The 11,542-nt window shown below is 41.3% G+C and overlaps 1 protein-coding gene across 2 annotated transcripts in view; it reads right to left on the bottom strand.

Moving 5' to 3' along the window:
- Nucleotides 1–11,542, bottom strand: part of MYOM3 (myomesin 3) — a gene marked incomplete at its 5' end in the record, with an annotated part of 50,062 nt that overhangs the window by 1,934 nt on the left and 36,586 nt on the right. For both annotated transcript variants that reach the window (XM_079987695.1, XM_079987694.1), the window contains 12 exons: nucleotides 89–1,281; nucleotides 1,869–1,924; nucleotides 2,596–2,618; nucleotides 3,868–3,904; nucleotides 5,116–5,279; nucleotides 6,972–7,077; nucleotides 7,371–7,409; nucleotides 8,187–8,274; nucleotides 8,514–8,624; nucleotides 9,697–9,764; nucleotides 10,429–10,488; nucleotides 10,993–11,137. In XM_079987695.1, the coding sequence (XP_079843821.1) occupies nucleotides 1,006–1,281; nucleotides 1,869–1,924; nucleotides 2,596–2,618; nucleotides 3,868–3,904; nucleotides 5,116–5,279; nucleotides 6,972–7,077; nucleotides 7,371–7,409; nucleotides 8,187–8,274; nucleotides 8,514–8,624; nucleotides 9,697–9,764; nucleotides 10,429–10,488; nucleotides 10,993–11,137 (1,173 nt within the window). In that variant the 3' untranslated portion in view covers nucleotides 89–1,005. The remainder of the gene's footprint in view (nucleotides 1–88; nucleotides 1,282–1,868; nucleotides 1,925–2,595; nucleotides 2,619–3,867; nucleotides 3,905–5,115; nucleotides 5,280–6,971; nucleotides 7,078–7,370; nucleotides 7,410–8,186; nucleotides 8,275–8,513; nucleotides 8,625–9,696; nucleotides 9,765–10,428; nucleotides 10,489–10,992; nucleotides 11,138–11,542) is intronic.

Here is an 11,542-nt window from a genome sequence, read left to right as displayed (position 1 = left end):
AGGCAGTGGAAGACAGGAGTGCCTGGCGTGCTCTGGTCCATGGGGTCACGAAGAGTCGGACATGACTAAATGACTAAACGACAACAACCTCATCTACCAAGTGCTGCCTCCAACCTCCAGCCATTTCATTGCAACTGTCCCTTGGCACCAGCTGTTCTATGTTTATGAAGGAGGCAGTACAAACTGTGCATGCCCACTAGTTAGGATAGATAAAAAAACAGGAGGATGGATACAGAGTAAGGTTGACACCCCAAACAAATTTACTGGGTGAACATATGAGGAATTTTGCTGGCTGAATTCAAGTTTTATTTATTTCAATGCAAGTTACGGTAAGTCATGACTTCCCCAATTCATTGATTTCCATGGGAGCCACATTCAATTAGCTTAGCCTGGATCCAACCCAATGACACTGTCCATCACAGATTGCCTTTACCATGTAAAAACAGATGGGTCTCCACTGGTTTTTGATTCTGCATAGGTATTTATTTCCTTTCCATGTATCTATCTAAGTGTGCATGCATGCTGTGTTAGGAAATACTGTCAGGATATTAATCAACACAAGAGTAGGGGCTGGGGAATTATTTCTTTCTAGTGTTTAATTTCTAAAAGGAGAGGAGTTGCGGCTTCAGGCAGTCGCAAGAACACAAGAAGAGCCCTGCTGAATCAGACTGCTAAAGGCCCTTTTAGTTGAGCATCCTTTTCTTACAGTGGCGAATCAGATGTCTATGAAAAGCTCAAACTGAGTGCAACAGAGCTCTCACCCTTTGTGATTCCCAGCAGCTGCTATTCTGACAGTGGCCTCTGTCAGTGCCTCTGAGAGTGGAGGTAGAACATGGCCAGCATAGCTGGTAGTCTGTCCTGGAAGCACCAATCCAGATATACTGGTGGCAGTTATTTGGCAGTGAGAGAAATGCTCTACAAATGGGGAAGGAAAATAAATCTCTTCTATCTGATTATTTTATGTGAGCTCTGGAGTTGAAACAAGGTGCTGGGCTAAGGCCTAGCTCAGATCAAGGCCTGCTCATCTCTTAGCTCCTTGGGCTCTTCTCCATGCTTGTACACACTGACGGTAACCCTGCCAGTTTCAGAGCCCCACTTGTTCTTGACAAAGATGCTGAACTTCCCAGAGTCCTCGCTGCTGACATTCTCAATGGTGATGGTGATAACGGTCCCTTTCACTTCCATCTTGTACCGATCCTTGAATGTAATGACCTGCTCGTTTTTGTACCAAGTGATCTCCGGATAAGGATCTCCAGATATGATGCATGTCAAGCAGAGAGTCTGTTTAACAAACAAACAAACAAACAAACAAACAAACAAACAAACAAACAAATAAACAAACAAACAAACATAGCATTAGTGATAAGAATTCAGGTTTTACAAAAGAAAAGCAATACAGATAAGAAAGGTCTCTGAATGGGAGAGTATATTAAACTTATGCCCTTATAAAATGGATGCAGCACCAATTCAGTTGTTATGTGTAAGCCTTAGTGAGTGTTAGGTTCACATACTCCACCTCTGTTGCATGCAGAGGAGGTTATTTTAAGCTTCCAGACTCAGCTGGTAACAAACCATAGTTTACCATTTTCTCTGAATATGGGAAACTGTGGTTTGCTACTAATCACAATCAGGCGCTTTAGATGTCCTCCCTTTGTGTGTCTTTTCCCTGCCTCATACATACACAGAGAAATGTCCTGAATACATACACAGAGACCATGGTCCTGTTAATGAATTAGGGTGCGGAAAGGGGGTATTATTGTATCCATGGTATTATAAATTGTAAGGGCTCTCAAGCAGTTTAGGGCATCCAGTGGAAGAAGTTGTTCCCCTACTATTAGGGCTAGAGTCAACCTGTCCATTAGAATTACCTTGTTCTCCATTATGGTGGCAACATCTGGAAGGCCCCGAACAACTTTTGCTCGGCCTAGCAAAAGATCAAACATCATAATTATTTATTCAACTATCACCTCACCTTTTCCCACCAAAAGAGGAATGTCTACTAAGCTTATATATTAATAATGTTATGGCTGCTGCTTGACTGTTCCTTGGTTAGGCTACTGACTGTTTGACCAGGACATCAGCTGATGCTTCACAGCTGAGAGCTAAGGCCAGAAGATGATCTTGTGATAGCTGGGAATCTCTCTCGGTAGCTTTCAGAATGCATTGTACATCAAAGCTCGGAGAAGGTGATACTCCTCCAGCTGTAAAGAGGAGGCAGATAGACAGCAAAAAAGCAGCTTGCAGTTTGAATTTAAGAGAGTTTTCTACCTGGAGTTTATTGAAATGGGAGGAGCAGCCTTGATGGCAGCGGTGGAGTTGATGCTGCTGCAGAAGATTATCCCTTTGGACCTGCTGAAAGAGTGTCTGCTTGCTTCTTATATGCCCAACTTGTATATTGACGAGGATAGCTCATATTAGAAAGACAACTCTAAGTCTCCAATACTTTTGGATCCATAGGAAACTCAACCCACTGGTACTGCCCCCTAGACCTCCCCTCCATGACCAAGGGAAATGGAAGTGTGTCACAGTACGATATATAACACAAAACAATGCATTTTGGTTCAGTCAACAAAGATTGCACTTTTGTATACTCACGCTCTTCCACAACAGCTGCTTCCCTAAAATGAAAAATGATATTGTGAAATCAGCATAGGCTTTTTCTTATTAAATGAGTATCTAATACTCATAAAGAGATTTCCTTCCTGAATCTCTGCTTTCCCCTATTCTAAGCAGCCAACCCATTTAAGCTCCATAATAACCCCGTGATAAAGGTTGGAAGGAGGGGCAGATGAATGTGCCAATTCGAGTTTCTCTCAGTTTCTCATTTTTTCCCAGTGTTAAGCTCAGTTCTCCACATTTCCACACCAATTTGCAATTTTTAAAAGTCCAAATGTATACAATTCCAAATGCAATGTTGCCTAATATGTACATTTTTGCAAAGCAAATTTTCCTTAATGTAATGCATTTTTGCATATACCCCCACTATATTCCTATTCAATGCACATTTTATTGCAATATGTGCATTTCTGTACCCCTTACTTGGCTGAAGAACTGCACTGAAAATTCAGAAAAGTGCAAATTCTGAAAATGGCTATGTTTTGGTTCTCATATTGGTTTCAGAAAGTGTGAGTTAGGTAGATTGACCTTTAAATGTGACCTGAGTTGAATTTCTCTCCCTCCCAGCCAGAAGAGAGAGAGTGTGTGACATCCATGGCCCACCCAGTTGGCTTCATGGCTTCATCAGGTATTTGAACCTAGGTCATATTCAATGCTCTAGCTACTACACCCTGTACTGGCTTATTACATAAGATTAGAGAGTTCCACCTTAAATATCCAAAGCCCTCCCATCCTTAATTAAAATTAAAACACTAAGAAAGACACCATCACCCCAACTGTAGGGCAAATAAAAACCCCTCACATCCCTAAAGTAACTGGCATTTCAATCTTGCATGTCTTCCCACCCTACTCTGGTGTTTTTTTTGTGTGTTTTTTTTAAACAAAGCTTGCCATCAGTGCTTTTTTGACAAGATCTAGTTTGGCAGCTGTTAGAAGAACAAATTACACCACCCTTTGTTTAATGGTAGGTCCAGTGCAGAGTACTTTGCTCCAAAGGGCAGGTGCCTGTTAAAAAAAAATGTGGCTGCAAAGGATCACTGCAAAGGGTGATCAGGCTGATGTAGATGCCGTACTAACTGCTTCCTATCTCAGGATGCACATTTTGTCATGAAGTACACAGGGCATCAGCTTCACACCCAGATGATTGGAGCATGCTCAGAAAGGAAGCAAAACCTTCCTCTGCACTGAGGCTTGGTTAAGTGACAAGTAGAGATTTTCTACGAAAAAGGAAACTTTGGAGCAAAAACTTACTTGAGCCTTTGATGTTCAGCCAGCGCATCATCGAAAGCTGCAAAAAGAGAGCGATTTTGACTGAATGAACCATGTTTTTCTTTACTGTTGAAATATGAAAACAATACCAGGTTCTTGTCCTCTATTTGTTTCCTATGCACAGAATTGTCATTCATCTCCAAGGAAGTGCCCATACTCTTTCCCCCCATATATATATATATATATAGAGAGAGAGAGAGAGAGAGAGAGAGCGCGCGCGCTTTAAGGCAAATATACAAGCAGCCAATGAAAAGGAAAGATTGTCAGCAGTACAATGTTTTTTATTATCCCACCTATGCCCATAAATCTGGACAGAAAATACTCAGTGGCCTCTCTAACACAGGGAATTAGTCTCCATTAGTGAAAACAGAGCCTTGTTCATTGGGAGAAGAGAAGGGAAGGTACTTCTAGAAACTGGAGGTAAAAAATGTAGAGCTGAAATGACAGAGACGGGGAATTCTAAATTTCCTGCAACATCTCAGGTAGGAATGGTAAGTAGGAACCAAAGTGTTATTGGAATAAGTACACGGAGGGAACCAGTTCTGTGGAACACCAACAAGTAACTGAAACATACAGCATAAGCCTATGAATGCCATTTAGTTCAGTGGGACTTACTCCCAGTGCATATAGGATTGCAGGTGCAGGGTAGCAGTAGCCATTTTGAATCTAGTTGTTGTAAGAGATGTAGTGTATTAAGTAAACTTTGTTCCATAGCTCAGTGACATCACATTGCTCCTTTGCAATAGCAAAAATTACATCTCCCTCAAAATCAAATATCAGTACAAAAATCTATAAAAATCTCAAATTCAAAAAGTCAAATCTGACATCTGAAATGTTGTTGAATCTGTGGGAAATTTTCTTCCAACTCTAATCCTGCAGGAAGGAGTGTTAAACCAGGATCTCCTCTGAGATGGAGCTAAGTGAGCTAAGGCGGGAAGTTAGCAAAGTCACAGAATGTTAATTTTCTAGGCCAGGGAGACTCATCTTTGTGGGGTGAGGAAGCAGGACTTTAGTCAGCAGGTCTTCCTTAGCTTCAAATGGCTGGAAGTGCAACAGCAGGGATCATTCAGTTTGCAATGTAAGGGTTAATTTTGCCGGTGTTAGAGAGAGGAAAACCAAAGGCCAGGCAGAGTGTTGGGTGTTGAGATGGAGGCAAAGATGACCCTTTGGGTACCTTCCGACTCTACAATTATATGATTCTAAAAAAAAAGCTGTTGGCTTGCTGCTTACCTTTGCCAGACAGGTCAGTTGACAGCTTGCGTGATTTTTCTCCATCAAACAACCCCAAAGTATATTTGCCTTTGTCCGACTCCTTGGGATCCAGAATGTGGAGCCAAACCTGCTCCATGGTTGTTCCTGTTTTCAGTCGGTCTCCTCCTTCCACGCGCTTGTCGCTGAATAAACAGGATGACATGGGATTACCATGATTAAAAGACAAACAAACATTTAACTATGTCAGAGCAACGGTGCTGGGTCCTGACGTCTTAGTGCTGGTGCCAGCTAGCCTCTTCTCTGGGGAATGTGATTGATGGATTACTGCCACAGAGAGTTAAGAAGCCAGGGGTTAAGTTATGGAAAATATCTAAAATTGGGGTGTGTGGCCTTTTGCTACACTCAGAGGTTCCAATGTTCCTTTGTTCCTCCCTCTCTCCCTGATTTAAAAATAGGGGGCTGACCTTTGTTTCACTCCTCCTGAAGCAGACTAGTCCATTCCCTTAGTTTCATAGACAAAGAATTACAATTGCTGAACCAAACCCATGCCTTTGAGTTAAGGCAGAAGAGAGCAGCAATTCCCCCTCTCATTTTACCGGAAGATTTGTCCCACATTTTCAGGTATGGAGGCAGTGACTTCTGACAAGCGGTGTAAAGGTTTCCTCCCTCCATCTTTAAAATAAAGCTCAATTGCTGAGAAGAGGTTAGACAAGTGGTGGCATGCAGGCAAAGGCTCATGGGTATACAGTGGTACCTTGGGTTAAGTATTCTGGAGGTCTGTTCTTAACCTGAAACTGTTCTTAACCTGAAGCACCACTTTAGCTAATGGGACCTCCTGCTGCTGCTGTGCCGCCAGAGCACGATTTCTGTTCTCATCCTGAAGCCAAGTTCTTAACCCGAGGTACTATTTCTGGGTTAGCGGAGTCTGTAACCTGAAGCGTATGTAACCTGAGGCACCACTGTATTGGCTTAAGAAACCAAGATACGATTGCGCAAACCATGTGGACGTGTCATTTTTGAACATTTCCCCACCCCATGAGTACACATACCTCTTATGCTAATAATTTCCAAAAATGCTAGATTTGAATGTGAAATATTAGTTTTGAATGTAATTTCATTTTGAGAATCTTTTGCAATCCCCTGAACAACGCTTGGAGCTTTAAAGTGGGGGTATAAGCATTCTTTTTTTAAAAAATTAATCTTTATTAGTTTATAAGCAATACACACAGAAAAAAGAAAGTACAACACCAAAACACACAAATATTACAAACAGACAACTTTCTCCACCAACTTCCGACCTCCTCAGTGTGGGTTCTTTGTTTCCTTATTAATTACATCTATTTTTCAATAAACTTAACCTGTATTAAATGTTGTTTGTGCTCTTTTTACCTTATGCTATCATGAGAGTTAGTCAAAGCATACTAAAGCTTTGATGTATATGTATAATCTGTAATTATAATCTGTAAATGTCCCATTCATTGTTAAACATTTGGGTCAACTGATCCCTGATCTTCTCAATCATATTCTCTAATTCCATATACTCAAATAATTTAACCTGCCCCTCCGCTTTTGTTGGTATAAGCCAAAGGTCAGCAAACCTTTTCAGCAGGGGGCTGGTTCACTGTCCCTCAGACCTTGTGGGGTGCCAGACTATATATATATATATATTGGGGTGGATGAACAAATTCCTATGCCCCACAAATAACCCAGAAATGCATTTAAATAAAAGCACACATTCTACTCATGTAAAAACACGCTGATTCCCGGACCGTCCATGGGCCGGATTTAGAAGGTGATTGGGCCGGCCCCGGCCCCTGGGCCTTAGTTTGCCTACCCATGCTAAATCAATTAAGTACTAATAAATAAACACATACTTGTGGTCCCAGGTTGCTTTCATGGCGTCTGTGTAGTATTTCACCTCGCTGTAGATCTTGATGCCTTCTGCAGTAGGCTGGACTTTCAAAGGTGACGCAGAAAGAACTAAACAGAGAATTATGGGGAGGGAGGGGTTGTGGGGATGGAAATGCAGTTGAGAAAGATGATCAAGCCTCCTATTTTTTGCTTTTCTTTTAACCCACATTTGTTTATTTTCTTTCTGCCTTTCTTCCATGATGATAACAAAGGATAACAATGTATACATGTCGTTCTCAGAGGGCTCTGACCAAACCCAGACCTGCTTAGCTTCAGCAAGGTGGCAGTCTTGTATCTATTTACATCTTTAATGTAATGTTATTGATACCACAAGGATGTGGGTTTAGAAGTAAATAACTTACCGCTGATCCTGGCAAGTTCCTTGAGGATGTCATCAAACGCTGTAAAACACATTTTTTAAAAATCCTTTTGAGTAGATAAAAACAAACAAGCAGCAACACATAGCAAACATATCAGAATGGCAATATTTTCAAACTATGTTCTGGATAACCATGGGATTACTTGGAAAAGAATTAGGGGTTATTCAGTTAGAATTTCACTGAGATCTCGCCCTTCCTCCAAGGAGCTCAGAAGAATGTGCATCCATCTTCTTCAGCCTGGTACCCTCCTGATGTTTGGGTCTACAGTTGCCATCATCCCCAGCCAGCACAGCTGTTGGCAAAGTGCTGGCCACACAAGTCCTTCTTCCTCTTATCCATGCAACAAATCCTGCTTAGGTAGATTAGGCCAAGAGAAAATGAGAGGTCAAAGTCACCCAGGGAGATTTATGCTGAGTGGGAATTTGAACCCTACCTAGTACCTTCCAGATGTTCGGGGCTACTTATAAATAAAACAAATCTTTTTTTAAAATGCTATTACCTCCCAACACCAATAATAATAATTATAATTTCCAGGGCATTTGAATGAAACAACCCATATTTGTACTTCTTGTGTGTATGTATAATTTTCGTTTTCATTCGGTTCTGCTGTTTTTGTTTTTTGTTCTTGTTATTGAAGTGCATACTCTTGTTTAAATAAATGAAATTTTTTTTTAAACAAACACCAGAGTGTTTTGCTTGATACACTCTGGATTTGTGTTGATAAAGGGCAGGTTATAAATATTTTCTAATGAACAGACAACAATATATCTCCTGCCCAAGGAATGAAGAGAAACATACCTTCCTTAGAGAGATCAAGCTGAGTTGTATCTTCCCCTCGGTCATCAGAAACCACAGCTTTGTATATTCCCTTATCTGCTTTGCTAATCTAGCAAAATACAGACATACAGACATATATTTACCTTATCTATCAAGAAATGAAAAAAGCATTGAGCATCATTGATGTGTAGGGTGATCAGATGCAACAAAGGTCCACATTCCTGTGCCCCATGATTACCTGGGCAGTCTTTTATTCCCCCCTCCCCATTTTAGCATGCAGTGTCTATAAATCCATTTTAATTCCACCCTATACAATACTGACCCAGTTGGCTATTGCACACTCTTTACCTTCTTAATCCGCAGGACTCCAGCTCCTGTCTTTGGGTCATACTGACCATCTGAACGAGGTTTGTTATCAAAGAACCATTTGAAGGTGCTCTCCTTCTTCATGTTTGCTGCCTGTTGAAAGGAAATGGGTAGGAGGGTGGAGGCTTACTTGAAATCTGGTTAGGGGAAGCAATGTAGAAACTCCTCCTCTCTGCTGCTACATCATCCCCTAGGGTCCCATTTCTGGCACAATTAATGTCACAAATAGTTTAGCTTTCAGCAGTGGTAGTGTGGAGGGAGAGTGCAAGGGAGCACAGCTCCAGGATATTTTACAGGGCCTGAGCAATGACAATACCTGCTGGGAGTATAAGGGAATTGATGAATTCTACTTGCTCTGGCAAGTGAAATGAGTGATAAAGAGACTTTCAAGTACAATCTATTCTCTGGAACAAAGCATAGACGAAGTCAGAGAAAGAGGGAAATATTTAAATAGAGGCTAGGTACTGCTTTGCTTTTATTGGATGGGATGACTGCTTCATGCTAGTGGTTTAAACAGTAACTTATTGCAGCTTCCTTGCAAGATTGATTGCATTTCTGTAGTTGCATTTCAGTTGGCTGACGGTCTTTTGTTAAAGCTCAGCGTCTTATACAATATGACGTTATGCAGTCAGAAGCAAGTACCAATGAATTCAATGAAACTGACTTCCTGTAAATTTACTCCCAGCAGGATTACAGTCCTGCTGGTCCTAATAAATTGAGTATCGTGGTATGTACTGCTGCTCTTTGATGAGTGTATAATACAGAGTGGATCAATAACAATTGCTTGCATTGTTGGACTCTCCTTGAGTTCACGGTTACAAAGACGAATGATCTCTTGCACTTAAAAAAAATCTTCCACTATACCACTGGTCCACCGGCCTCTGGTAAAATGGGAACAAGGCTGAGATTGTGGGGATAGTTTTATTTTGTTAACTGAGACTAGGAGACAGAACATTTCGCATCTTTGTTATACCAAAACAATAGGCTTCACTCCCAACCCCACTTACCTGGGAGTAAGCCCCATTGAATTCAACAGGACTAGGCATAGATAGGATTGCACTCTTAACTGCCTATTAATTGTGGATATTGTCTCTCCTCTTTTCTTTTCAACAACAACAACAACAACAATAATAATAATTCCAGTGTCTGGGATTGTGCTATTTACCTTGCAGGTCAACAGGACTTCACAGTCTTCAGTGACCTTCCACTGTAGCTGTTCAATAAAATGTGGACCTATTAAATGGAAAGAAACAATCTTAGTCATCTGCTGTGCTCAAAGTCACTGTAGATTTGAAGAAGGGGTTGGTTTCTAGGCATAGTTAAGCATAATTTTATTTTTAAAACAGTCAAGGGAATCTTGACTAGGCAGAACTAGGCAGGTGATGAGATGGGTGGAATTTTGAGCACTATCATTTTGGGGACAGGATTGATTTCCTCTTCTTTTGCTTGTTGAAATTAGGCATTTTCCTATTTTAAACAACTTTAAATGGAAATGTCAGAAATCAAAGACCCTGGTTTTGAAAAATTCTTAGATGAGAACGAATCAGGCATCCAAGTGGGGAGGTGCATCCACTGGCCCCACAGTGGCTCAATGTCCCTACAGCAGAAGCCATTGGGGATTCATTGTTCCCCTTCACCATCCACACGACTGCACAAGTCTGTGTCCAGCTTTGGGACTGTCTCTAAAGTACAACACACTGTACAAAACTCTTGCTAACTTTTCAACTCCTCTACCTGTAACCTTGACCTACTTTGCCCCATGTCAACAAATGCCATTTGGTATCACAGCTTTGTTCCCCCACTTCCCCATCCCAGGCACATGTTATGGGTGACCCCTTTGCCACAAACGCGGCTTCTCAAGCCAGGCATATAGCCACTGACTGCAAGGATATCTTACCATGCTTTCTCTTCCATTCTCTCTTCTTGGCATCAGCCTCTGCTTTAAGTTTATCAAAATCTGGAAGAATAAATACACCATCAAATCAGTGTGTGATGGCAAGCAAAGATATCTTGATTCATGAAGGATAGGGTTGGATGTTTAACACTGTGCTAAGATGAGTAACTTCCCCAGATGTGTTGATCTACTAGGTTTTCCAGTAGATCTATTAGGTTTTCAAGATCCAAGGGCATGAATACGGAGTGAAGGTGGGAGACTGACTGCAAGACAAGAGAAAGTAATGATACTTGCCTGTGGATGGTAGGGATGGAAGAATATTTCCATTTCAGTTTGTCTCAATTTCTAATTTTTTCAATCTTAAGTGTGATTCACCACATTGCCATAATGTTGTGATTGGTTGTTGTTTCTTTTAAACCCAACTATTTAAGAGCTGTTCCCTAAACACTGCATCAAGTTCAGACACTTCCTGAACATTTAAAAAACGTGGTGTCCTCCAACTGTTTTGAACCACAGTTCAAGAGACATTTGCAGCTGCCTCCTTTTGCTTCCTGACCCTCCACTTACCGTCCCCAACCAGAGCCAAAGTAAACTGGTTTTCAGCTTTGCCGTCTTTCAGCTTGGCAGTGTATGTCCCCTTGTCGTCCTCGGAGAAGTCTTGGATGATCAGTTCCACAAGGCCTTTTGCTTTGTCAAAATTGATCTTATGTGTCTAAATGTAAACAACGGCAACAGCAACACAAGCAAAAATAAGTTGTTAGCAAAGGAGAACATGGCTAGTGAGGAACTGAACAATGCATTTTAAAATCCCACTAAAATCACAGCAAAAGACAACCATGAGAATAAGAAGGAACCATTTATTTATATCAGCTCACTACTCCAAAGACTTCAGAATTGAGAAATGGGGTTTGTAGCATCCAGAAAGGAAGAAGGGAGCAAGCAGGAAGGGATTCTTAGGGGCAGAATTGCCCCAAGACATTTTGCGGCCTGAGAAGTACAAGATGGAGCGCTCTCTCCATTTTTCATTTTTCATACAGAAAAGAGGACTGTCAGCATCTTCCACTGGAACAACCTCTTCCATTGCATCTGAGGGAAACTCATCAGCAGATGAGTGTGT

Source organism: Podarcis cretensis (genome assembly GCF_951804945.1).
Source record: "Podarcis cretensis genome assembly, chromosome: 8".
In the NCBI taxonomy this organism is placed as follows: Eukaryota; Metazoa; Chordata; class Lepidosauria; order Squamata; family Lacertidae; genus Podarcis; species Podarcis cretensis.
Note: the sequence above shows the minus strand (reverse complement) of the source record. Positions and strands in the feature narration are given on the sequence as shown.